Below are 24134 nucleotides of genomic sequence, written 5' to 3' on the forward strand. Positions count from 1 at the left end.
GTTTAGTGTTGGCCATTAGCAGATTTTCAGAAAGGAGCAGGATTCTGATGGAATTGAGCTTGAACAGGTCCTAGTAGAGCCAGCAGGAGTCAAGAGTGCTGGTGAGGGAGAAGAAACTGTGCAGGCCAGAGCAGCCCAATTTGTTTTGGGATTTCTGTTCTGTACATGTGCCCAGGAAAAGACAAGAACCACACCAAAGTGCCTCATGAGGTTGTGCTGAACTCCTTGCCCTCCTCAGGCTCATGGACACTCCAGAATAGAAGAGGTATATCCACAGTGCCCCCAGCAGGCCAGGTCAGTGAAATGGGAGGGTCATCTGGCCTCCTCTTCTCCCAAAGCACCTGAACCATCCCACAGATGCAACTCCTGCCCTCCTGCCCACTCTTGAAAATCTCAGAAGGAGTTTTTATCAGAAGTATCTTTCTTGGCTGTTCTTGTTACCTAATTTAAATCCCTCTGGCTATAGGCCTAGGCATTTGACTGCCAACCAGATGGCTGGCAGTTCAAACCCACCAGCCACTCCTCAAGAAGTTCAGTTAGATCATCTCTGAAGTGCTTTGCCATGTAACACTCTTGGAGAATAAATGATATAAGTCCCTGTCTCTACAAACTATTTGCCCAGAGGCCTTGGCCTACCCACACTTGTCATCATCAGAGTCCCCACAGGGACATGAGGACTAGTTTTTGGAATCATAAGCATTTTAGAGGTTACCTTGTCCATCCCTGCCTTCATGGTAAGAGAGTCCACCGCCTGACACACAGAAGAGTGTGTAGAGGGAGGGACAGGGCATCACCTTAGAAATCCAAGTAAAGGTCGCTATCAGTCAGGACTGACTCAAGGGTAGTGAGTTTGATTTTTTTGGTTTATATGCCTAGCTTTACTGGATACATAGATGGGAGAGATTTTAGAGGATGAAGTAGAAGATGTCTTTGAGGCTAAAACTGAGGGACAGGTGGGCTTTATTCAAGCGTAAAAGAAGCTGGAATTGAGATTAGCCTTGTGGAGGACCAATTCAGCAATGTAATTAGCTGATATGAATTGACTCGATGGCAGTGGGTAGATCAGCTTACCCTGCAACAAGCCCTCCTGACTAGCCAGGGAGAGGGATTTATGGGAGGTGAGAGACTGAAGATGGGGGTTCAGATGACTCTTGCCCCTGTGGGCAGCCTGTTGGCCAGGTAGGCAAAGTCTTGAGAGCATTCTTTATGGAGTGAGGGGTAGGTTAAGGATCTAGTGGAAGCAAAAGATCCCTTGCTTCAGGGAGTTCCCAGCCTGATTGGGAAGACTAAGGCCTGCTTTCTGAGAGAACGGTACATAGGTGTACACACACACACACACAGAGAATGCACAGAAACCACGCTCCAAGAACACACAAGCCAGCCAAGAGTGAGCACAGCAGTTGGACAGAGTGCTGACATCGGTGGTTCTGCTGGAGGGTTTGGAGTGCTCAAAGCTGGGTGGGGCCAGCTCCAGGAGAAGCTGATTTTTGTGTAAGGTTTTGAGTATAAGGAGAGGGCTTGGCTGAGAAGAAGAGAAAGAATGTTTCAGGTGCGGTGGGTGTGACCTGTTTGAAAGCTTGGAGGTGGAAGAGGATGAGTCATCCTGGCAAATGTTTGCCTGTCCCCATTGGAGAAAGAGTTCCACATATAACAATGAAGGAGCTGCCTCCATTTTCAAAGCTGTTGTAGGTGAGAAGACTTGGGTTGCCCCAAGGAGAATCAGTCCATCATTGTCTAAGATACCAAAGGGAAGCAACATCCAGGGATGCTGATCATCTGAGCAGTAGATTATCCGAAACATTTTCCCTTTGGATCTGATTTTACATTCTGAACCACTGGCATAAAATGAGACAAGCTGGGTGGACAAAGTGGCTTGTATTGCTGGTATATTAGGAAAGCAATATAAGCTCTGAGATATTTGCTCTTTGACTTTGGGGTCCTGGGAGTGAACAAATCCCTCTTGGGATGATGCTCAAGGTAAATGGGCAGCTGTCTTCACTGAGAAGATGCCATCTTTTTGCCCACTGTGTATGCACCTGCCTAGAAAGAACAAAGAACAGTGGGAAAGCAAATGCTTGGCCAGGAGGATAGGGGTGATTCTATGGGGTCAGCTGGGTGGTACGGTCATCTTCCCTTACCTCCTTTAGGACCAAGAATCCTCCTCAAAGAGGTGGCATTGGAGTGTTTTGGAAGTGCACTTGACTCCCCTCTCTTCCCTGGTTCACTCACTGCCAGGAGCTCTTTGGTTGGGAAGAGGGCCTGGTGGAATAGAATTCTAATTCCATTCTGTAAGTAAATGGGGAAGTTCAGCCTCTAGACACCAAGCATCTGAGCACCTTCACCACAAGGGTGAGCAGGGGACAAGAGCTGACCAACAGCCTTAGATATGCCCTGTGCCCAGGATCCTGAGCAAAGAAGAGTTATGATTCCTAAAGCACATGCTGGTGGAGAAACTGCAGTTACCCTGCTCCTATACAGAGGAGAAGACAACTCACCAGAGGTGGCAGGACTAGGTGCAGTTAATCAAAGAGAGCTTTCTAAAAGACATGAGTTCTAGAGAGGTTGAGGGACAAGGTGGAATATTGGAAGGAAGCCTTCAGAGCTATCACGATACACTCACTGAGAAGCCCCATTTTCTTGCTGTTGAACTTGTGTTTTAGAGGGTGTTACTTACCAGACAGACACCCTAGGGTCAGGAGAGGGGACTATAGGATTCTGGTGTGGACACAGGATGCTTATAGACAGAGTTCACCTGTACCCCTTGGTTATCTGGCACACCACAAGATGTGACTACAGGTATGTAACATCTCTGGACTCCTTCTCTTCTCTGCTGCTTCAGCCCCAACTGAGGCCTACCTTCTGCTAGAGAAGCAGTGCTGGCTGGTGTGAGGCAGCCTCACTCTCACAGGGGAGCCACAAAAAGCAGGCTAAGGTAGGCACGGGGCTGTCTGACACCAATTATAGATGTATCTTAGGGAGTGCCTTCAGGGGCTTCCTGGAAGGGCCCAGAGGCCTTGGCCTACCCACACTTGTCATCATCAGAGTCCCCACAGGGACATGAGGACTAGTTTTTGGAATCATAAGCATTTTAGAGGTTACCTTGTCCATCCCTGCCTTCGTGGTAAGAGAGTCCACCGCCTGACACACAGAAGAGTGTGTAGAGGGAGGGACAGGGCATGGAGGGAGGAGTGGGAAGGAGTTGCTTTATCTGGGTGACTTCGAGGGAGGTGGATGGCACTGCAGACAGATTGCCTTTCAGAAGGGGCAAGGCCTGGTGGGAACTTCTCCCAGCAGGAGGCCTCCCCTGGGCTCTGTGGAGCTCTTTGTCTGTTACCTCCCAGATTTTCCATCTGGAAGGAGCTGGCTGACCCATGCCTTCCCTTTGATGAGAAATACCCACTCGTGGGGTGAAAGCCAAGCAAACTCTGGCCTGCCAAACACTGGGAATGATGATTGAAGTAGAAAGGATGTCAGGAAAGTGAATAAGGCTGGACACCAGCAGCCCAGGGTCCTGATGGAGCACATGTGGCTACAACTTCGGTTCCCCTGGGAGCTAATTCTGGGCATCTAGTCCCTGGGATTGCCTCTAATCTTCTCCCACTGAAGGCAGCCTTCCAGTGAAGGCAGCCTGCCAGTGAAGGCAGTTTCTGGGATAGGGAGAGGTACAGCTGCCTGCCCTCAAAGGAGCTTGGAGTAAGTCAAGAGGTTCAGGGGGCCACACAACAGAGTCCTAGGATGTCACTCACAGGGGGAAGTCCCTTCAGGAGTCAGCCCTGTGCCTGGGGCTTATGAGAGTGGGGCTGCTGGAGGCTTCTTTCTCAGGGATCAGGGAAAATTCTGTGATGACCCCAAGGTAGGCAGCAAAGGAAATGGAGGAAAGCCTTTGATGTAGGGCCCTTCTTTCTAGTGAGCTGAGCCCTCTCTCTGAAGAAGAGAGTTCAGACTTCTTTGAATGCCATCAGGCTTGTGTTATTGTAATCACATGACCATGGAACACTGGAGCTGTGTGAGGCCTTTGTGGTGTAGAGAACTCAACTCCTCTTTTCACAGAAGAGGAAACTGAGGCCCAGAAAGAGCAAGTGACTTGCTCAAATGCCAGTGTCAAGACCAATTTCAACATCTCTTTGCTCACAGGCCAAGTTCTCTCTGCTGTAGCCCAATAGCCCTAATGCCCAGTAGGTCCTCCATGATGGAATAGGTAGGGTTGGGGACAGTGCCCTGCCTTGTAAGTTATGGGGTGGCCATTTGACATTGGACAGAGGAGATGGTCCCAGGCAGGAATGCCTGCCTCATTCCAAAGCTTCCCCATGGCTATTCACTCTACTCCTTTCTGTCGCAGACCAGCACAGATATTCCAGTCCTTGAAAAAGCATAGGAGTCTGAGTGGGCATGGCTAATTTAATGAGATGAGATCATCATCAAACCCTCTTCTTTTTGGATGAAGTTTTTGATCATCACTTTAGAGATAGCCACTTGCTGTTGAATCATCTCTGATTCATGAAGACCCATTCGGTTAAAGCACTCAGCTGTTAACCAAAAGGTTGGAAGTTCAAGTTCACCCAAAGGTGACTCAGAAGAAAGGCCTGGGATCTGCTTCTGAAAAATCAATCATTGAAAACCCTACAGAGCACAGTTCTACTTGTGACACACATAGGGTTGCCACTTTAGAGATTTAAAAAACTCACTGCTGTCGAGTCGGATCCAACTCATAGCGACTCCTCTTTGGGTTTCTGAGCAGTATCACTATGGAAGTAGATTGCCCAACCTGCCTTCCGAGGAGTGGCTGGTGGGTTTGAACTGCCAGTCTTCTGGTAAAAACCAAGCCAGCTGCCCATGAGTTGATTTCAACTCATGACAAACCCATGTATTTCACAGTAGAACTGCATAGTGCCTAAGGCATTTGACTGCTAACCAGAAGGCTGGCAGTTCAAACACACCAGCCACGCCTCAGAAGGAAGGTTGGGCAATCCTACTTCTGTAGTGATACTGCCTCGGAAACCTAAGGAGGGGTCACTATGAGTTGGGGCCGACTTGATGGCACATAACAACAACAACAACATAATCTCTTAAAAGTAGATCAACAGGCCTTTCTTCCAAGAAATCTACCTCTGGGTAGATTCCAAACAACCAACTTTCCTGTTGGAAGCCAAACACTTAACTATTTATGCTACCCAGAGACTACTTCAAACATAAGGAGCACATATTCCTCTTGGAGGCTCCCATTGGAGCTTACCTTTATTCCCAGAGCCTATCATTTAACAAGAGGGCCCAAGGAAGGGGCAATCATTGCTCTGGATGTCCAGATCATAGAGATGTGGCTTGCCCCTTGTGGAGTTCATGGTGTAGTTGAGGGGATGGAACCAGGCAGGATGTGACTTGGGGTATACTCAGCAAGACAGTATGTGTTTAGAGGTAGGATAGTTTTCAGCATGACTGGTCAAAAAAGATTTCCTGAGAGTGAGGTCTTGAGCTTGATAGGTGAAATTGCATGGCTGTGGCCAGGGAGGGAAGGCAGACTCTTCAAGGAAACAGTATGAGCTAAGTCATGGAAGTGTGACACATTTTCAAGGATAGTGAGAAGACCAGGGTGCACAGAGTTAGGCCTGTCCCTTTGGGCTCCCCTCACATCCTGTGGAAGGCACTACCAGGAACCCCCAAATCCAGTTCTGCTTTCTATAATTCAAGGCCACTTTGCCGCTAATAACCCTAATGACACTCTGTCCTCCCAAAGAACCTATCATTTGTGGGTCTCCAAACTCTCTGAAAACATTAATTAATCCTTACTGAGGCCCTTTGAGGTTGATCACTGCTCCCCCTTCACCAGCTGGAGCATCTATGAGATGAAGGAGGGGGTGGAAGGTCACCTGGTTACTGGTGGGGGCCAGGCTGACATTTGAAGCCAGAGTTCTGCCCGACTCAGACTAACCAGTTGCTGCTGCTCTGTGGCCCTGACCTTAGAGCTCGGACCTGGAATGTCAAGATCCTGCCTGCCTTCCCCGGGTGGGAAGCTTATCTTTGTGGAACATGGAGTTGTGATTCCTTGGAGTGGAACAGCAGTGCTCAGAGGCCCTATAAGCCAACTTTTAGGCTGTAGGTGTCAACTGGACTAGCACAAGCAGCGGGACAGCCATTAGGTCCCCAAGAAGGGATTGGCCAAAACCCTCAGAGCTGTCTCTATAGCAGTTTTGCTGGCTCTTCTGTTGGCCTTGTGGAGGATGTGGCATTCAAAAGGAGGTAGCTGCTGATAACATCTCCACCCTCCTCCTCCAGGAGCTTAGACTGGTCTCCTCCGTGGGGTATGGTGGACCTAGATGGAGAGGTGATGCCCTGGGGAAGAGCAGTGGTGAAGAACATGGCCATCACTTTACTAACTCCCTTCCTTTGTCCTCAAGGTTCCATGTATGATGGCTTGACTGACAATTACAACAACTATGGGACCACCAGCCGGAGCTCCTACTACTCCAAGTTCCAGGCAGGAAACGGCTCATGGGGATATCCGGTAAGGAACTGCTTCCATTCAAAAAGACTTGGAATGTTTGTGGGGCTTGTTTGGGGTTTATGGTAGTGAAAACCTGCACTGGTTACTAAGAAGAATGATGTAGGTGGGAAGGGGTTGCTTTGGTCTGTGAAGTAAGGCCCAGCAATTCTGACCAGATCTGTTCACTTGGGTGTTATTTCTTAGGTGGCTTTTAATGCAGTCTCCTATTTTGACTGATTGGATACCTCTGAATGTCTCAAATGAAAGCATTTTAGGGGGAAAAAATTAAGAAAAGAGCATATTTTTAAAAATTTATTTTCCCAGTATGTCTTCATTAATCATAGATTTAAGAGAAGTTTGAGTTTTCTACACCCATGTGCAGACCAATTTAGATGTTTCTAGGAAAGTCCAGAAGGGAGCTATCTCTTCAGTATGTATTAATGGCCAAGAAGGGAGCTCTAGCAGGTCTTCTGAGACCAGAAGATCAAATCCACTTCAGTGACTCTGAATAAGAGATTGTATGCTGGAGTGGAACGTGCTGGAGTGAAATGTGCTGGAGTTTATAAGTCAGACAAACCTTGGCAATTTTAGCTCTCGGGTAAATGTCTTCAATATCTGGACCTCAGTCTCATCACATTAAATGGCTTCAGCAAAGTCTACCTGTTAGGGTTATTGTCTGAATTACATGAGATAAGATACATGAAAAGGCTTGGTTGTTAATTGTTCTTAAGTTTTTTTTTTAATTAATGTAAATAGAGATCATTCTAGATCATTCTAGATCACTGTCCTTTTGTGTAATCAATTTATTCTCTCAATCCTTCCACCTATTTATTGAACAAACATTTATTGAGCCCTAACTCTGTGCCAGGCATTGTGCTAGGTGCTCTGGGTACAACCTTACAAGCCATGGCAGGAGACTTCTACTAAAAATCAGGGCTGTTGGGCTGATGACACCCAAGGTTTCTCACAGTCCTCAAATTCTCTGATTTTCATTACTTTTATTGATTTCAACACTCAGGTGTATCATTCTTGGGAACTCCTTTGTGAGACCCTTAAGACATGGTACAGATGAGCACAAAGGCTGCTTTTACATGGGAAGCTGAAGACACTGCCTTCTTGAGACTCCTTTCACTGGTATTTGCTTTGAGCCAACATTGCTCACAGATATCACTCTGATTGTGAAGGTCCTAGGGTCCTGGGCAAGGGAGAGGATGGATGGTTTATGAGTCCTTATGTCGTTAGTTTGATTTCTTCTTTCCTCAGTTTTTCTTGGGGCTAATTTTAGAGGATATGTCTTCCTTGCTTGTTACAAGTTGGGGACTAAAGGAAAGTGTTAACTAGATTTGCTGCAAATTTACTTCCCTCCTTTTTTTTTAAATCCCCCTAACTCCTTAAACTGGCTAATCAGCACAGGAGTGAATAAAGGGCTTTGATACAAAGGGTGACGACCAGGCAGACTCAGAAAATGACTTAGTAATGCAGTGTAAAGACCCAAGGAAGGCAGATCACTGGGCCAGGAGTCAAAATGAACAACCAGGCTGACAATGCAAAAGTTACATGTCTTTACAGACATGATCTTTCTGAATCAGTGCTTGGAAGACTTAGGTTTTAGGCCTGGTCCTGCTACTCACTGGCTGTATGACTTTGCTTGGAAGACTTAGGTTTTAGGCCTGGTCCTGCTACTCACTGGCTATATGACTTTACATAAACCTCTTAACCTCTCTGGGCATCAATTTTCTCATCTGTAAAATGAAAATGACAATATCTGCCATGTGCACACTTCACTCTCATGTTCATATCATGTTTCATTGACTATGAAGTTTTATCAAATGGGAAGTGTGTGGTTATTACACATGGAAATTTGTCACTGCATGCTGCAAGGGAACTCTTGGGAAAAAGAAAAAAAAACAAACTCACTGCTGTCGAATGGGATCCAACTCATAGCAACCCCTCCTTGGATTTCTGAGGCAGTGTCACTACAGAAGTAGATTGCCCAACCTTCCTTCCGAGGAGTGGCTGGTAGGTTTGAACCATCAGCCTTCTGGTTAGCAGTTAAATGCCTAAGGCCCTATGACACCAGAACCCCTTCTTTTGGGAAAGTTGTATCTAAAAAAAAGATCCACATATGGCCCAAGTTGAGCATTTTGAGTCCTCAGCTATCTCACCAGCTTTTAATCTGCCCCCCATCCTGCCCTGTGCCCATTTTCTGACAACCAATGAAAATCCCTTTCTTTCCCCCCACCCTCAGACTCAACCCTCCTCGCTGGCTGCTGGCAGGACTTCAGACATGACTCATGGCAAGGTAGCTGCTGAGGCACGTCCTGTCTCCTCTCAGTTCAGGAGAGGCTATGGGAACAGGGAGGAGCTGAGCACACATGAGGATTTGGTGGGGTGGGGGGGAGCCAAGAAGGAAGGAAATGGAATAATTTATGTTAGATCCAGACGTATAATCAGCCGAGGACTAAGCAAAACCAAACAGGGTCCAGGTGTAGGGAGAAAGAGAGCTAGAGAAGAGGTAATAGAGATCTGTGGTGGTGAGATAATGTTATGCCTGTGGGATTTTCCCATGGATGGTACAAATGGCACCGAATGATTTATTTTCTCTCCTCTGGTTAAACCAACATGGCAGCAGAAAGCAGAAAGCGTAGGGGGCAGGGGGGAAGGTGTGGCTCATCAGCACAGGCATCGTCAGCATATTCTCAGAGCTTCTTAACACTGATGAAGGACTGTTTCCTACAGATACTTTATATTCTCTCAGTCAGCCAACTTGTATTGAGCAACCATTGGGGCAAGAAAATGAGCTGGGTGCCGCAGACACATAGATGAAAATACTGTCTTTGTCCTCGTTGAACTTCTAGTCAAATTGGAGAAGCACAGAGGTCAACAGATAATCAGAAGCCTGGTCTTAGTTGCTATACTGGAGTATTCCACCAGTACTGCCACTGCTCAAAATACTTCCAAAAAAAAAGCCCCACACTCAAAGTCATCAAGTCAATTGTGATTCATAGCAACTCCTCCTTGGATTTCTGAGGCGGTATCTATGAGTCGGGCCGACTCGACGGCACATAAGAACAACAACAACATCTCTATGGAAGTAGATTCTCCAGTTTTCCTTCCAAGGACTGGCTGGTGGGTTTGAACCTCCAGCCTTCTGGTTAGCAGTCAAGTGCCTTAGGTACTACGCTACCAATAGACTGTCTTCACTATCATTTTAGGAACCATGTAAGAAAACCAGTTTCATTTCTTCCTTGTTGTAACTCATGTTTGACTATAAATGACATTACTCAGATTTGCCTCCAGTTCCAAATATGAAACCCACTCTCGTATATCTGTGGTGGTGAGATAATGTTATGCCTGTGGAGATTTGTCATCACTAAGTATAGATTTTATTTAAATGTGTAATGAATCTGCAGGTAATTCCAATAGGGAAGTTTTTAAGATGTTTAGAAAGCAGTAGTGTTATTTTATAGTTTTACCTCATATTCTATATCAGGAGATAAAGGTCTGTCTACATTTTTCCCAATTAAAAAAATGATCATGCTATATATAGTCTATGATCACTTATATTATTACAAATTAAGGAAATTGAATATAGAGAGTTAATCTTGTAATAAAACAAAACTTACAACAAAGTTAGTCTTATGAAAAAACACAAAGGGGCTTAAGAAAAAGAAGATTGATTCAAAGAAGGTCATTGGCCCAGCCATTATCTCCTCTTGACTGACTGTTCCTACTTCCTCCCCCTGGATGACAGCATTGGCACCCCAGAGCCCAGGACCTCAGGGAGAAGGAGGAGCCATGAGAAGTGAGGCGAAAGACCGCAGTCTTCAGCCTTCTGCTATGTTTCATAAACAGACTCCTGTTTGTGTTGTTCCCATTCTCAGAACCAGACTTGTGACATATTATAGCCCCAACAGGACAATTTACAGTTGAGGAAACTCAGGCCCAAAGAAGCAAATGACTCATTAAAGGACACATAGTTGGTTGATGATACAGCAGACTAGAGCCCTGGTCTCCTAACTCCTACTCTAGTGGTGTTTTGTTTTAATTACCACAGACATTTGCACTTTTTATGACGGTCATTTTATGTTTTTCTGCAATCTCAGTATTTTAACACTACAACCGTGTTCTAGGGACTTGCAAGAGACCCTTTCTTTTAATTCATTAATTTCCTCTCTCTTTCTGTCCCTCTTCCCTGAAACCATCCCTAATAACTCTTTGGGGAGTCTTCTCTGCTCAAAAGATGCGAAAGAGTGGCCATATTTTTCCTGCCTAGATTTAAGCTACACTTTAGCTGTACGCATGACTGGGGTCAGGGTAGTGTTGCCAGATAAAATACAATGTTTGGGATGTACTTATACTAAAAAATTATTTGTTATTGTCCTGAAATTCAAATTTAACTGAGTGGCCTGCATTTTTCTTTGCTAAATACGGCAACCCTAACTCAGAGTATTTTCCCACTGATACCTTATAGTAAAAACAAGACACCCCAAGGTGCTTCTCTCCTAGGCTGGAGACACAAACAGAATTACTGGAGGTTGTCCTGTTTCTGGTGGGAAAATGGAGCCATTTTGACATCTCTATTGGTCCTTGCATTGGATCTCTGAACACCTTCTTGCTGGTCAGCTGAAGACCATGAGGAGGGGAGAAGAGAACGGGAACTATCGGAAGGTTCTATTTGGAGGCTGAAAATAGCCTTTTATTACATGAGTTTACCCTAGATGAACTGAGGCAAGTGGTTGATTTTGATTTCCAGGGCATGTTTCTGGATTAGATGATAATCCCCTCTTTTATCATCTCCAGCTCTAAAGAGTTTTCTTATTTTCAAATCAAGAAGCACATCTTGAACATTCTGTTCTTCTGGGAGTTGTTTCAAATGGAATGTTTCCTGGTTATGGATTTAACTAAACCATCCTGCTCAGGATCTGCTCTCTAGAGGAGAGAAGTCCTGCAGGCACCATCAGCCGTGGGTTGGGAACAGGGTGTACCATGGCAGCTGCCATATTGATTCACCCAGCCATGCTCAGTTACATCCAGCTGACTTTCCTGAGGGTGAGATTTCCCAAGAATATAACCAGGGAGAACTCTGCCTCTGTCTTGGTTTGTCTTGTTGATAACCTCATTTCTCCACTTTAACCCAGGACTAGCCAGCAAATCTTTCTCTGAGCACTTTCTCAGTTGTAGTTAACTAACTACTATATCTGTATTTGATTATTCCATTATGGCATGGTCTCATGGACCACTTGCTAGGAACCCTTACATTGACTAGAACTGATTCTGCCTTCCCAAACCTTGAAGTAACCTGTTGTTATGTGTCGTCGAGTTGGACCCGACTCATAGTGACCCCTCCTTGGGTTTCTGAGACAGTATCACTATGGAAGTAGATTGCCCCATCTTTCTTCCGAGGAGTGGCTGGTGGCTTTGAACCACCAGCCTTCTGGTTAGCAGTCAAGTTAGCCTTAGTCACTTAGCTTTAGGCACTATGCTACCAGAACTGCTAAAGTAACTTGAGTGAGCCTCTTTTAAGATGAGAAGACTGTGGTTACATCAAATTTCCATAGGGGCTGGGAAATCTAAGCACAGTGCTCTCCAGGCTGGTGGTACAGCCTCAGTGACATTTAGTCACTTTGAGCATCCACAAGGGCAGTGCTCTGGGCCAGGTACGTGAAGAGATGGTGCCAGAGAGAAACACACAGGACCCTTTGTCCTTGAAGCAGCAGAAAGAAACCACATTTACAAATCCACAGTTAACAGAGGCAGTTCCCAGAGAGCCCAATATGGTCAAACCAGACTTTGACCAAGAACTTCAAGTCCAAATCCCAGCTCTGCCTCCTAACTAGTGGTGTGTCATTAGGCAAAATTTAACTTCATGAGCCTCAGCTTGCTCATTTATGAAACAGGTGAATAATGCCCATCTCAAAGGCAGTGTGAGGAGATGGTTAAGAATATAACATATCTGACTAGCAGTGGGAAGCGTGGATTCCAGTCTCACTGGCCTGCTACAAGCCTTCATCTCTCTAAGCCTTGGTTTTCTCATTCATAGAGCAAGGCAGGTGGACAGGTCCTAGCTTAGGACCTATACAATGCTAACTTTTCAGGATTCTATGTGGCTTGAGAGCAGACTCAGAATGGCAGCAGGCCCCCATAGCCAAGGCCTATGTGGTGATCTTCCCAGGACAGTAAGGAGCCAGGTGCAAGGTCAGCTCCTCTGACTGAGACCTTGCTCCAGGCTTACAGATAGATAATGGCTGCTGTACCTCCTCCCTTCTTCCATCAGAGCATCTCCAGGCATCAGAAAGATACCAGTTAATCCATCCTTGCAACAGGGCACAGAGTTGATAGAACCTCATTTCTTTTAGCTTTACAGAGGGGGAAACTGAGGCACAACAAATAGCTCTGCCTAGACACTACGTGGACTTATAACTCAGACCCAGCCCCCTCTACCTCTGCCCCATTTCTCATCTCTAACTGCCACTTTCCAGATGCATGAACGAGGTTTCTTTGGCAGTGCCTGCAGGGCCCCTATCTTTTCTTGGAAAGCCTAGGGACAGGAAAGATAGAGTGGACACAGGCTCCTATTCCCAAGCAGCTGAAGATCCTGCTCCAAGAGGGATTGATGTGTTTGCCAACTCAGTGTCCCTGCTGCCAGTTTGTGACTCACCCCTGCCCTGCCCTAGGAGATAGGAGGGTCCTACAGGGCTCCAGGCTCTCACTCAACAAGAAGAGGCAAGGATCTTACTTGCTGAGAGACAGAAAGTACCTCCTAAAAGAGAATGAAGGCAAATAAATGGCTTGAAGGACCAGCTCCCAGGAACGCACACACACACACACACACACACAAACACACACACAGCAGAGAGGAACAGCCTAGCATGTGGCCTGTTTTCACAAACAGATTACTGCCATTGGAAGCACTCCGTGCATCTAGTACAAGAAGACTAGGCAAATGTCTAGGCTCTGAAGTGTTCCTTGGGGGTGAGCCTTCCTTTGCAAGCCATAGGCCATCAGAATGACTCTACTTTCCACGTGCATAGTTTCTGTCACCTTTGAGGTGAGGGCCAGACAGTTCCCTGCAGCAGTCCCCTTCCAGTGCTTGTTTTTCCCTGCACAGCTGACTTCAACCCACTAAAGCTACTGGAGGCCCCTCTTCCTGACTGAGAATTGGGTAAGCGGAGGGAGGCCTTTTAGAGTCAGAGTCAGAGATAATGTGGAGATAAGGAAGGAGCCCTGGCCTGGGGGTGAAGCTTCTCCAACACAGTCCAGATGACCCTTGTAGGACCCCTTCCCTGCAAGGCACCAGGCTTATCGCAAGACCAAATGGTGGCTCTGATGGTCTCCTTGCTGCTCTGACATCCCATATTTTGTGTTTTTCCTGGGAGAGAAAAGTTGGAAAATTCCACCTTCCCATATCAGCACCTTGGACTTGCAAAAGGAGGAGGCCCTGGTTCAAGGAATAAAATGCAATGGTATCAAGCTTCAAGCACAAGCTTAAAATCAGGCTGAGGGAACTAGGGACAGGTTTCTAGGGGAGCTAAGCTTTGAACAAGATGTGAAAGGAGAGGCAGCCCAGCAGATGAGAGATGCTCCGAGGCCTGGGGCAACAGTCTGAGAGTAGTCCAGGGCCTCCCTTTCTGACTGTTCACAAAGAATAGATATCACCCAAAGGAGGGTGACTGATTTCCTGTTGTAGCTCCAGGGCTCTTGTAAGCCTCCCAGGGCTTCTGCAGCCAGTTATGTGGAGCATAGAACTCAGGATGCGCTTCTAAGCTGAGCGAGCACACTGGTCCTTTCTCCTGCCGTGGGGAGGAGCACACAGACCCAGAAGTCAGATTCTCCTGGACACTGCCCTGGCTGTGCAAATTCTCAGGAGAGCCAGGGCCCTGTGGGTGTGATGGTCAGGGAGAGATGTCACTGCCCAGGGACACCGTGTGGAGGCTGAACAGTTTGTGGGATGCATCAGGCTCTGCCAGCCTGGAATGTGACCACCAGTGGGATTTTCTTTAAGGATCCACAGGGTGGAATTCCACACTCTTCATGAGAGATGTAAAAAGCTGGTTTGTGTCTTCCTTTGGCTTCATCAATCATCAAATCCCCACAAAGCACTTCTGTTCCATTGGTGTAGAGAGCTGAGTTTATGGCTAAGTTGAGAAAACTAGTGTCCTGATGGCCCTGGGTTCAACTTTTTCCCTCCTGATGAGATGCAGTGAGGCAGATAATTTCCATATCAGTTGGCTATTGTTCTCCCTGCCTTTCCCCTCACACTCATTATTTAAAGCACAGCCCCTGGAAGTATAGAGAGAAGATATGACGAATAAGGATAATAATATAAGCTCCTTTATTTTACCCCAGAAGAAAATTAATGGAGCTTTGGTTTTGGTCTTCTTCCTTTTTTTTTTTTTTTTTTTTGAGAAAAATGAATCTACTCAACCAACAAGTATTTAAAATCCTTACAGTATAGTTAAAAACAACTAACGGATGAAACAATAGCAAAAGAGATAATATAATTAAATGTTAAATTTTGCAGCACAAGCTAAGTCAGCCTCTGCAGGACTCAGTTTCCCCACCTGTAAATAAAGAGTTGGGACCAGGTGATCTCTCAAGCCCTAGCCCTGGAGACTTAGGGGTTTGGGGATGAGCCCTCATGCTCTGGATTAGTAGGCAAGTGGTGGCTTGCATGGCTGCTTCAGTCCCACCACATTCATCTTCAAACAGCACTCATGTGGGAAGGACTCCAGTCTTCAGCCTAAATCATTTAATAATCCCTTGAATTAGTGTAGCATTTTAAACTTACACAAAATGTTCATGTTGTCATCTTTCCACTTGATCCTGAGGTCATGGTGAGCTAAAACCAGGTATTGCCATTCTGTTTTTCAATTTTCAGGGAAATCAAGCTACAGAAAAAAGCAGGGACTTGCCCAGAACCTCCCAGGTAGATTTGGAAGAACTGAGCCAGACTTGCTGGTGGGGAGTGTGTGTGTGGGGTCACTAAAGATGGAGAGGAGGGAGGAGCCCAGAAGGGCACAGAGCAAAGGGAGTCAGGATCTCCTTACCTGCCCCCCCAAACTACCCCCCACACACACACACACACAAGCCAGCAGATGCTACATAGACAGGAAGTGGGGACTCAAAGAAGGGCCATCCCAGCAACGCCCTGGGTAGGTCTTCAGGTGCTTCTGCTCAGGTTTGAGAGTTTTCTTTGTGTCACTGGCCTCAGTGAGACAAACGCAGCAGCATTTCCCAAGTGGGTGGGAAGAGCCTTCCCCACCCTTTGCTTGGGTGAGGCTCAGCACTGTGCCCCAGGGCCCTGGCGTGTCTCTGCGGAGGCCTCCCTGCCCCAGGAGAGCAAGCTCAGCTGAAAAACAAAATCAAATCTGGCGGGAGGGTGGGAAAGAGGGAAGGTGAGAGACTCAGGTGGGGAGTGAAGCAACTGTGAGGTCTGCAATGGAACCCTTCCCTCCACCCTAGCTCCCACACCATGTACAACAAGGACGTGGCCTGGAAGAGGTGAAGGTGTGGAGCTGGTGGGATTTGTTCTACAGCCCTGAAGGGGATTGAAAAGGCAGCTATGACTTCTAGCAAGGGCTGAATCAGACTTTCAAAAGGAAGAAAACTTACAGGTCACATTGTAGTTGGGAAAACAGGCTCAGATAGGTGAGGTGACTTGCCCAAGGCTTCACAGCTAGTCAGTGGGAGGACCAGGACTGGAAGCCAATTGCTGACTCGCCCCGTGCTCCTTGTTACGCTGTTAGATCACATCAGTCTTTGCCCCTGTGCCAATAGTGTTTCCCAAGCTCAGTCCTTTGTATTCCTGTCAGAACTTTTGTGAAATTATCATACCAACTATTATTTACTATTTTTAATGCAATTACTTTTCAATTTCAATGCATGTATGTTGAAAGAAAACTTGGTGTCACTCTTTCAAATAATAATAATAATAAAACAGTATCCCTTGCCATCAATGAATGCTAACCATAATGTTAATAACTATAATAATAAGTAGAATTAAAACAAAACATTACTTTGGAAAACAAAACATTGTAATTCCAACTAGGTATGTTTACCTGACAGATCTGGTTGTGATCTGTTTTTTGTTTTTGTTTTTTTCTTTTTTTTCTTTTTGGTCAGAAACAGTAGTTAGTGCAAAAGAAACGTACTGGCACCAACCGAGACATTTTTCCTGGTGGTTATCAAAATGGAAAAAGGAAAATTTTCTGTGTGATTTTTATTATTATTTATTGCTGTGTGTCCTTGAATCCCCTACCATCTCCTCAAAACTGTGTGGTGTGTGTCCCACACCCTGAGAAGTTCTGGGGCATGGGATAAGGATGAGTTTATGCACCCAGATCTGGTAAGAGAACTGAGGGTCTGGGTAACATATCACTGCTGTTTGAGGCTCTTTGCCAGGGAGAAAAGTGACAAAATGGAGCCCCTCCTCTCACCAAGGTGACCAATCACATACCTGGCTGAATAATGTTTGTAAAAGGAAGATTTATAGATGATGTTTCTGACAAAGCCTACAGTTTGCTGTATTAAGTGCCTGTGGAGTGCTGAATTCTGTATGATTGACCTTTGGAATCAACCTGACAAGGATTCACAGGAAATCCCCAACTTCCCCATCTAACTCCATCCCTTATGAACTCTCAGGAGACCCCACAGTGCTGAGGACCAAGTGTAAGGGAGCATTCTGGGAGGAAACCTGGAGAGAGGTCAGGACCAGCCAGTCTCTCCCTTGAACTCCCTCCTGACTACCCACTCCCCAGAGGCTTAGAGCAGGATTGCATAGCATATGCCCAAAGAAGCTCAGCAAGACTTCATTGATCCCAGGAGACTCCAGGACCCCATTTCAGTTCCCAGTCTCAGCATGATTTTCTGTGTCCTCAGCCTAACTCGTGTGAGCTCCACAGTGCATTTGGAGCAAGGCATGACCAGAGGGGGACAAAGACAGTCACTCTTCCATTGCCTTCCCACTCATGCTCAAAGTCAGGATGGGCCAGTTGTCATGGCCACGATGCCTCCTTGCCACAGGCATCCCTTGGAACAGAAGGTCTTCCAGCCCCTTAGAGTCAGCTGAGCAGCTACACTCTTCTTAAATGCCTCCAAGGAGAGACACGCAAGACCTCCTACAAATGGCCATAAGAGGGAGCAGGCACATCTTATATCTGGAACCCCTGGGAAGGGGGTCTTCTAGGAGGCAGGGTCAGCACTGCCCAGAGAAGCTGGTGGAGTCCCTGGAGCAGCCCAAAGCCTGTCCCCTAGCAGCAGAGGTTCTTTGCTATTGAGACTTCCTAGACATGCCCGGACTCTGGGGGCAGAGTGGCTAGAGTGCAAACACTGGGCAGGGGTAGGAGACCCGAGTCCTGGTTCAGGGTCTGCCACACCTTAGCTGCATGGCCATGGCCAAGCCTAGAGTTGTCTGAGCTTACTATGCTCACAGAGCAAATGAGAATGCTGCCTCTGCCCTAACACCCCATTGGTAGGGTAAGGGCCTATGAGGCTCCAATAAGATGATGAATGGAGAAGCTCTTTAAAAACTACAAAGCATCATGCCCTGCTAAGGTATTCTTAGGGTCTGCTCAAGAAACTTCCAAAGACCTTCCCTACCTGGGTCTACCCCAGGCTAAGTAATTCGTGTCTCATGTAGGCAGATAGAGAGTGCATGTGGAAGTATGTGTGAGTGTGTATGTATGTGCACACGTGCACACCCATGTGAGTCTCAAAAGGGACATCTATTACTCATGTGCTAGAAGCCTAGACAACAGTCCTCCCTTCATGTGACATTCTTGATTAATCAGCAGGAGTGATTTATTTCAACTGTTGGTATCTCCAAGGAGCTCTTTTTTTGGGCCAAGTAAGCATATGTCCCTCAGGATTTTTCCACCTCACAGCCTTTGGCCTTCTTCTTGGGTGGCACAAATAGTTAAGCACTCAGCTGCAGCTAAAAGGTTGGCAGTTTGAAACCCTGAGGCTCCTTGGAAGATAGGCCTGGACATCTCTTTGTGAAAGAGCATAGCCTTGAAAACTCTATGGAACAGTTCTACTCTACGCACATGGAGTTGCCATGAGATGGAATCAACGTGAAGGCAATTAAAAGAAGCACCTCCTGGCTCAGGGCATGGGTGTGGCTCCAGGGACCAGGGAGCCTCCTCCTCAGACTTCCAAGCACAGGGTCAGGGGCATTTGGCACAGTGGCCTCCTCCTGCCCCTCTAGTATGGTCCTCTAGGACCTGGCTCATCATCTAAATTTCCACGAATTACTTCATACTGGGTACCTGGGGGGACCCCCTTGCCTCTCCCTCCACAGAGTTAACTGTGGAAATCGTCACTCGAGCAATGGGGCCAGCCGCTGGGCTTGAAAGCCAGAAGCTGTGACCACAGAACATGGGGTTTCATCCTTCAGATGAGGACTTAGATTCGTCTTAGCCCATGAAAGAGAGATGGGCCATGGTTCACAGTCCTCTGACACTGGGGCCTGTGGAATCACATCTGAAGTGGCCACCAGCTGCCAGTGGTCTCGTTTCTGAAATGAAGCAGGGATGTCTGTGTTTCTCAAACCCATCTAGGGGCATCAGGAACTAATACAAACGTACTTCTTAGGAAGAAGAGGAGAGGTGAAAGAGAAGAATTTCAGTTAATCACCTTCCTCCCACAGTTTAGTGACTAAAGGAAGCAGGACATGAAGACAGAGTTGAGCGCTGGCGCTAGCACAGCCATTTTTACTTATTTAGTTATTATTAATTTTTATTGTTATTTAGGTGAAAGTTTACAGAGCAAATTCATTATCAATATAGCAGTTCATACAGATTTTCTCTCATGCCATTGACTGCAATTTCTCACAATGTAACAGCTCTCTTCCCACTTCCTCCCCATAGTCACCTCTTCCCTGTATACTTCCCTCCCATCTGCTCCTGTCTCCTGAGCTGTCTCCCTGTGCATACGCAGCCCTTCTATTTTCCCATGATTGATTGCTCCAAGGAGTGTATCTACCTAAAGTAAATGTTCAGCACATATGCCGGGTCTTTTGTTTGGCTGGAAGCCGCAGGAGTGAGTTCAATTCCAGACCTGAAGGGTAGCTAGAGGCCATATTCTCAAGAGTTTGACCAGGCTCTATCAGACCAGCAAACCTGTTTTTTTTTTTTTTTTTCCTTTTTTTAATGATTTTAAGTTTTGTTCCACATTGTTCTCCCTCTCTATCCAAGATCTCCTACACAGATCTCTCTCTAAGTGGTTGACAGTAGTAGCCGGGCATCACCTAGTTCTTGTTTAATGATCATATAGGCTGAGAATTGCATGGTGTACCAGTCCCTTGGACTAATTGTTTCCATGTGTCTTTGGTTTTCTTCATTCTTCTTTAGCACAGCCATTTTTGTTCAGCCATCAAATATTACTGAATGCTAGCTCTGAGCCAGGTGCCAGGGAGCACAGTGCATCCTAACCTCCATGGCCACCAGCAGCACCAGGAGCTACTGTGGACCTGACCCTCCATCCAGAGAGTCAGACTTGGAGCCTGGAGCCCAGGAGAACAAGATGCCCCTGTTACCCCAGATTCATGACCTCCCCAGAGAGACTAGCACTTTTGAAAGACCTACAAATTACAGCCCTGAGTTGTATATTATCTTTCCTACTTGGGCATCAGCTATCCAGATCCTTTAAAACATTTGTTCTGAATTATCAGCATCCATGTCTTAATACTGACTGATGTCTGCTCACAATTTCTACCCATCAATGGACACTGACCACTATTAGCCAGATCTCGCAGAATGGGCATCCAAACTTTCATCTCTTTACATTTGAAAAATCCAGATGATAAACTGTGCCAACATCTGGCATCAGGCTGTTTCAGAACTCACATGTCTCTTCTCAGTACACAGGGAGGGATCTTGTGATCCACTGGCCATTGTCTTTCAGTTCACAGATGTCTATCAAGTGACTTTTGGGGCTGGGCTCTCTCCTGGTTAGGCACTGCTGGTTTAGGGTGCTGATGACGGAATCATGGGTGCCACTCCTCCCTGCCCTGGAGACTCCACAGTCAAGCACACCCACCACAGCCTCCTCCAAGGCCAAATGCAATTGTTCTTTGCCAAAACATCGGTGCTTCTGAGTGGTGGTGCTGCTCCATCCAAAGCAGTGTACTCCATCCAAAGTGCTCCATCCAAAGCCCAGGGTGCGACCCCCCTGCTTCTAATCAGAGAGGGAAGGTGCCTAGGAGGAGACAGAGGTCAAGGCCCTCCCTTTGCTGGAGTCCCACCTTTGGTGACTCAGGCCCAGTGGCTCCCATGCTGACTCAGACTGCCGAGTAAGCAGCCACCCACCCCCACTCCTCTGGAAGAATTCTCCACGCCCTGGAGCCCCATGTGCTCCCTCCTGGGCAGCCCTGGCTGGAAGAGAACTTGCTGTCTCCAGAACCCCTGGAGCATTCAGATCAGAAGTGCCCAGCCTTCATGTCCATCCTTAAAAAACATTCAGAGGTCCACCTTGTCACTATATGACTGGTCAGTTCTGCCCAGTCCTCAGTAAGATGAAAGATTATTGCCTCATTCCTACTGCACACGGTGCTCCTCAAATAGGCACTGAGTGGGGAATGGCAGGAACTCAGGACATGGCAAATGGGATCTGTCCTCAAGGAGCTTCTCACCAGTCCTCTCTCAGGAGAGCCCCCACTAGGCCTGAGAGCACACAGAACCTGTGAAATTATGTGAGTCCACACACTTTCATGAGAAGGATGTTGGGAGATTTATGTTGGTGTAGATGGCCCCATCGGGCACTTTGCTGGGTGTGTGATGGGGCAGGGAAGAGCAGGGAGTGTCCTGCTGGAGAACCAGTTTAGTGGGCCCCACCTTGCTGGTAGAAGCATGGTTTCAAAATGTACTAATAACTGGAGAGACAGACACTCTTTTCATCTTGACTGCCCAGTGCATACCCAGCTCCCAGGGAGCCAGGCAGCTTCTATCTGGGCAGCCAGAACTGGAATAGAACTTTCTGAGCTTGGCCAACCAGCTGTTGTCACCCAAGAAGCATCCTGGACCATCACAGATTGAACCCATAGACTGGCTCACCCTATCTGGAAACCTGTGTCTTCCCCATAGGTCACTTAGTTCATAGAGGCTCCCCTGTGCCCGCCAAGTCTGAGGAAACCTTAGTACCCATCAGCAGCCTGGATCAAATCTCCACGCCTAGCCCAAATCCCCAAGACAAATCACAGCACCACTTTCACTCAGTGTTTGCTGTGATCCTAGCCCTATTCTGTTGTTGTTGTTAGTGCCATCGAGTCAGACCCAACTCATAGCAACCCCTCCTTGGGTTTCCGAGGCAGTATCACTACAGAAGTAAGTTGCCCCATCTTCCTTCTGAGCCCTATTCTAGGCATAATAAAAGCCATCTTTGCCCTAGAGAGCTTGGGGAATAACAGAACCCTACATTAGCAACTGGGGAACAAATAAGACCACAGGCAACTGGGTGTAAGAGTGAATAATTCCAACTCTGGGCACCTTTGGTATCTGGAGAAAGGGCTTTGGGTTGGGTCAGAACAGGCTTTGTGGAGATGACAGATTTGAGAAGAGGCTTAGAGGAGATAGAGGATTTAAGAAGAAGTTATCAAGCAAAGCTGTCCAGGGTTGGGAAGAGCCTGTATAGAAGCAGGATTGATGTCCTGCGGTAGGCAGAGCATGAAGGAATATGTTGGGGAGGGGAAGAGATGACTGGATAGGCAGGGTGTGGCCAGCCTGATGAGTTTGACTTATATGTAATAGAGAGATACTGTAGACTCTCAAGCAAGGCATGGCTAATGAGAGCTTTGTTTGAGGAAGGTCTCATGATGGCATCACAGGGCAGGGGCTAGAGCCCCAGGGCTGGGTGGGAGGTGGAGGGAGTTGCTTGAGCTGCCCAGTGGTGAACTGATGAGAGCCAGGGCCAAGGTCTGAGCAGTGGGGATAGGAAAGAGGTAGCCAGAGGAGATCTCAGATAGAAAGATGCAACAACACTCTTTCTTCCTTGATGGGTTATCTTGGGTAACCAGGAGCCCTTCCAATGTTAAGGGAGCCTCTTCAGACTGAATAGGATTCACAAGGGCTTCGAAGCTGACTGTATTCAGTTCTTTGAGGTCTGGGATTACTTGATTAGGTCTAGTCATCCTTGAAAACTCAGTTTCCTTGTCTGTAAAGAGATGGGATTGGCCTCTGAGAGCTTACTGACTTAAGGAGGATCAGGAAGAAATACACTCAGGGGCTGGGGAGCATACAATGTGAGGTTAAAACACCACACTTCTCCAAGAAGGAAGAAAGATAGATGAGTTACAATACCTAAGTCATGAGAAGAAAGCTAAGGGGAGGCTCCTTGCTAAACTGTGGTTCTGAGAGTTGACCCTCAACGAGCCCCACTGATCTCTCAGTTGGAGAAACATGTCTCTCTGAACTCACCCAGGCCTTCTAGCCCAGCCTGCTTTCTTATTGAGAGGTCAGTTCTGCTCCCAGGAAGTTGAGCTTCCAGCCTCTGGAATGTTCTGATCCATGGACCATCCCACTTGAGGCTAGAATTTCCCAGACATGTGAGATAACCAGACAAGGTGTATGTGTGTGTGTGTGTGTGTGAGACTGTCCTTTGTATTCAAAAATGAGGACGCTGCCAGCTGTGATCACTAGATCACTATCTGAGTGTGGGAATGTGGAGACCAAGCACAGGCAACAGCTCTCTGCCTACTGCGGGCACATGTGTGCCTGCACACACTGCCCTTGTGTTCCACTCTGGCTGCAGCTGCTCATTCAGGACCTGGAAGGGAGTGTTTGGAAATGTGTGGGGGCATTTTTGTTAGTCATGATTATTGAGAGGAGTTATTGACATCTAGGGCCTGAAGGCCAGAGGCACTAAACATCATGCCATGCTTGGGACACTCTGTACAATGAAGAGTTGTCCTGCCCCAAATGCCAAGGGCATCCACATAAAGAAACTTTGTACCATTCAATCATAAATGGAGATACTCCATCATTTGGTCATAAAGCTTGGCCCAACTCTGGGTGCTCCAACTGGGCAGATCATACTTCTCCATGTTTATGAAACATATTTAAGCCTGTTCTGTGGCTATGAGATGAGATCAAAGTAGGGCTCTACATACTGCCTTGTACCCCTTTCCTGGGCTGCCCTGGCTTCCTGGGTTTATCCCCCTTGTGTGCCAACCTGGTAGCTCCTTGAGGTATGGCTTGAGTGATGTAAAACCTTTCCACCAGCTTCTAGAGGCAGCCTGTCTCCCATCTGAGTGCCAGAGAAATACTCGGTACCCACTGAACAAACACTTACATCATGCATTGTCCTAAGCTCTTCACAAACATTAATTCACTGAATTCTCAAAACAACCCTGGTTACTGGATACCACTTTAATAACCTCAGTTGTCTAAATGAAAGAACTGAAACACAGAGGAGTTAAGTAACTTGCTCAAGGCCATGTGTCTGGCATTTGGCATGGTCAGGATTTAACCCAGGCAGTCTACCTTCTGGGTCCATGCTCTGACCTACCATGTCTTTCTCTACTGTCAGTGTCAGCTCAGCAAGCTTGGTGAATGCACCTGGATCTCCAAGATGGCCCTGCCACTTCAGCCTTATGAAAGAAAATGGGGAAAGGCTACAGGCTTCAGCTAGATCAGGTGGTCTGGGCAAGGAGAGTTAGGGG

At 47.0% G+C, this 24134-nt stretch overlaps 1 protein-coding gene across 1 annotated transcript in view; it reads left to right on the forward strand.

Moving 5' to 3' along the window:
* Positions 1-24134, forward strand: part of PKP1 (plakophilin 1) — a 50256-nt gene that overhangs the window by 5275 nt on the left and 20847 nt on the right. The window contains exon 2 of the mRNA XM_007941108.2: positions 6393-6499. Within this exon, the coding sequence (XP_007939299.1) occupies positions 6393-6499 (107 nt within the window). The remainder of the gene's footprint in view (positions 1-6392; positions 6500-24134) is intronic.

Source organism: Orycteropus afer, unplaced genomic scaffold (assembly GCF_000298275.1).
Source record: "Orycteropus afer afer isolate SDZICR_OR568_19922 unplaced genomic scaffold, OryAfe1.0 scaffold00075, whole genome shotgun sequence".
Classification (NCBI taxonomy): domain Eukaryota; kingdom Metazoa; phylum Chordata; class Mammalia; order Tubulidentata; family Orycteropodidae; genus Orycteropus; species Orycteropus afer.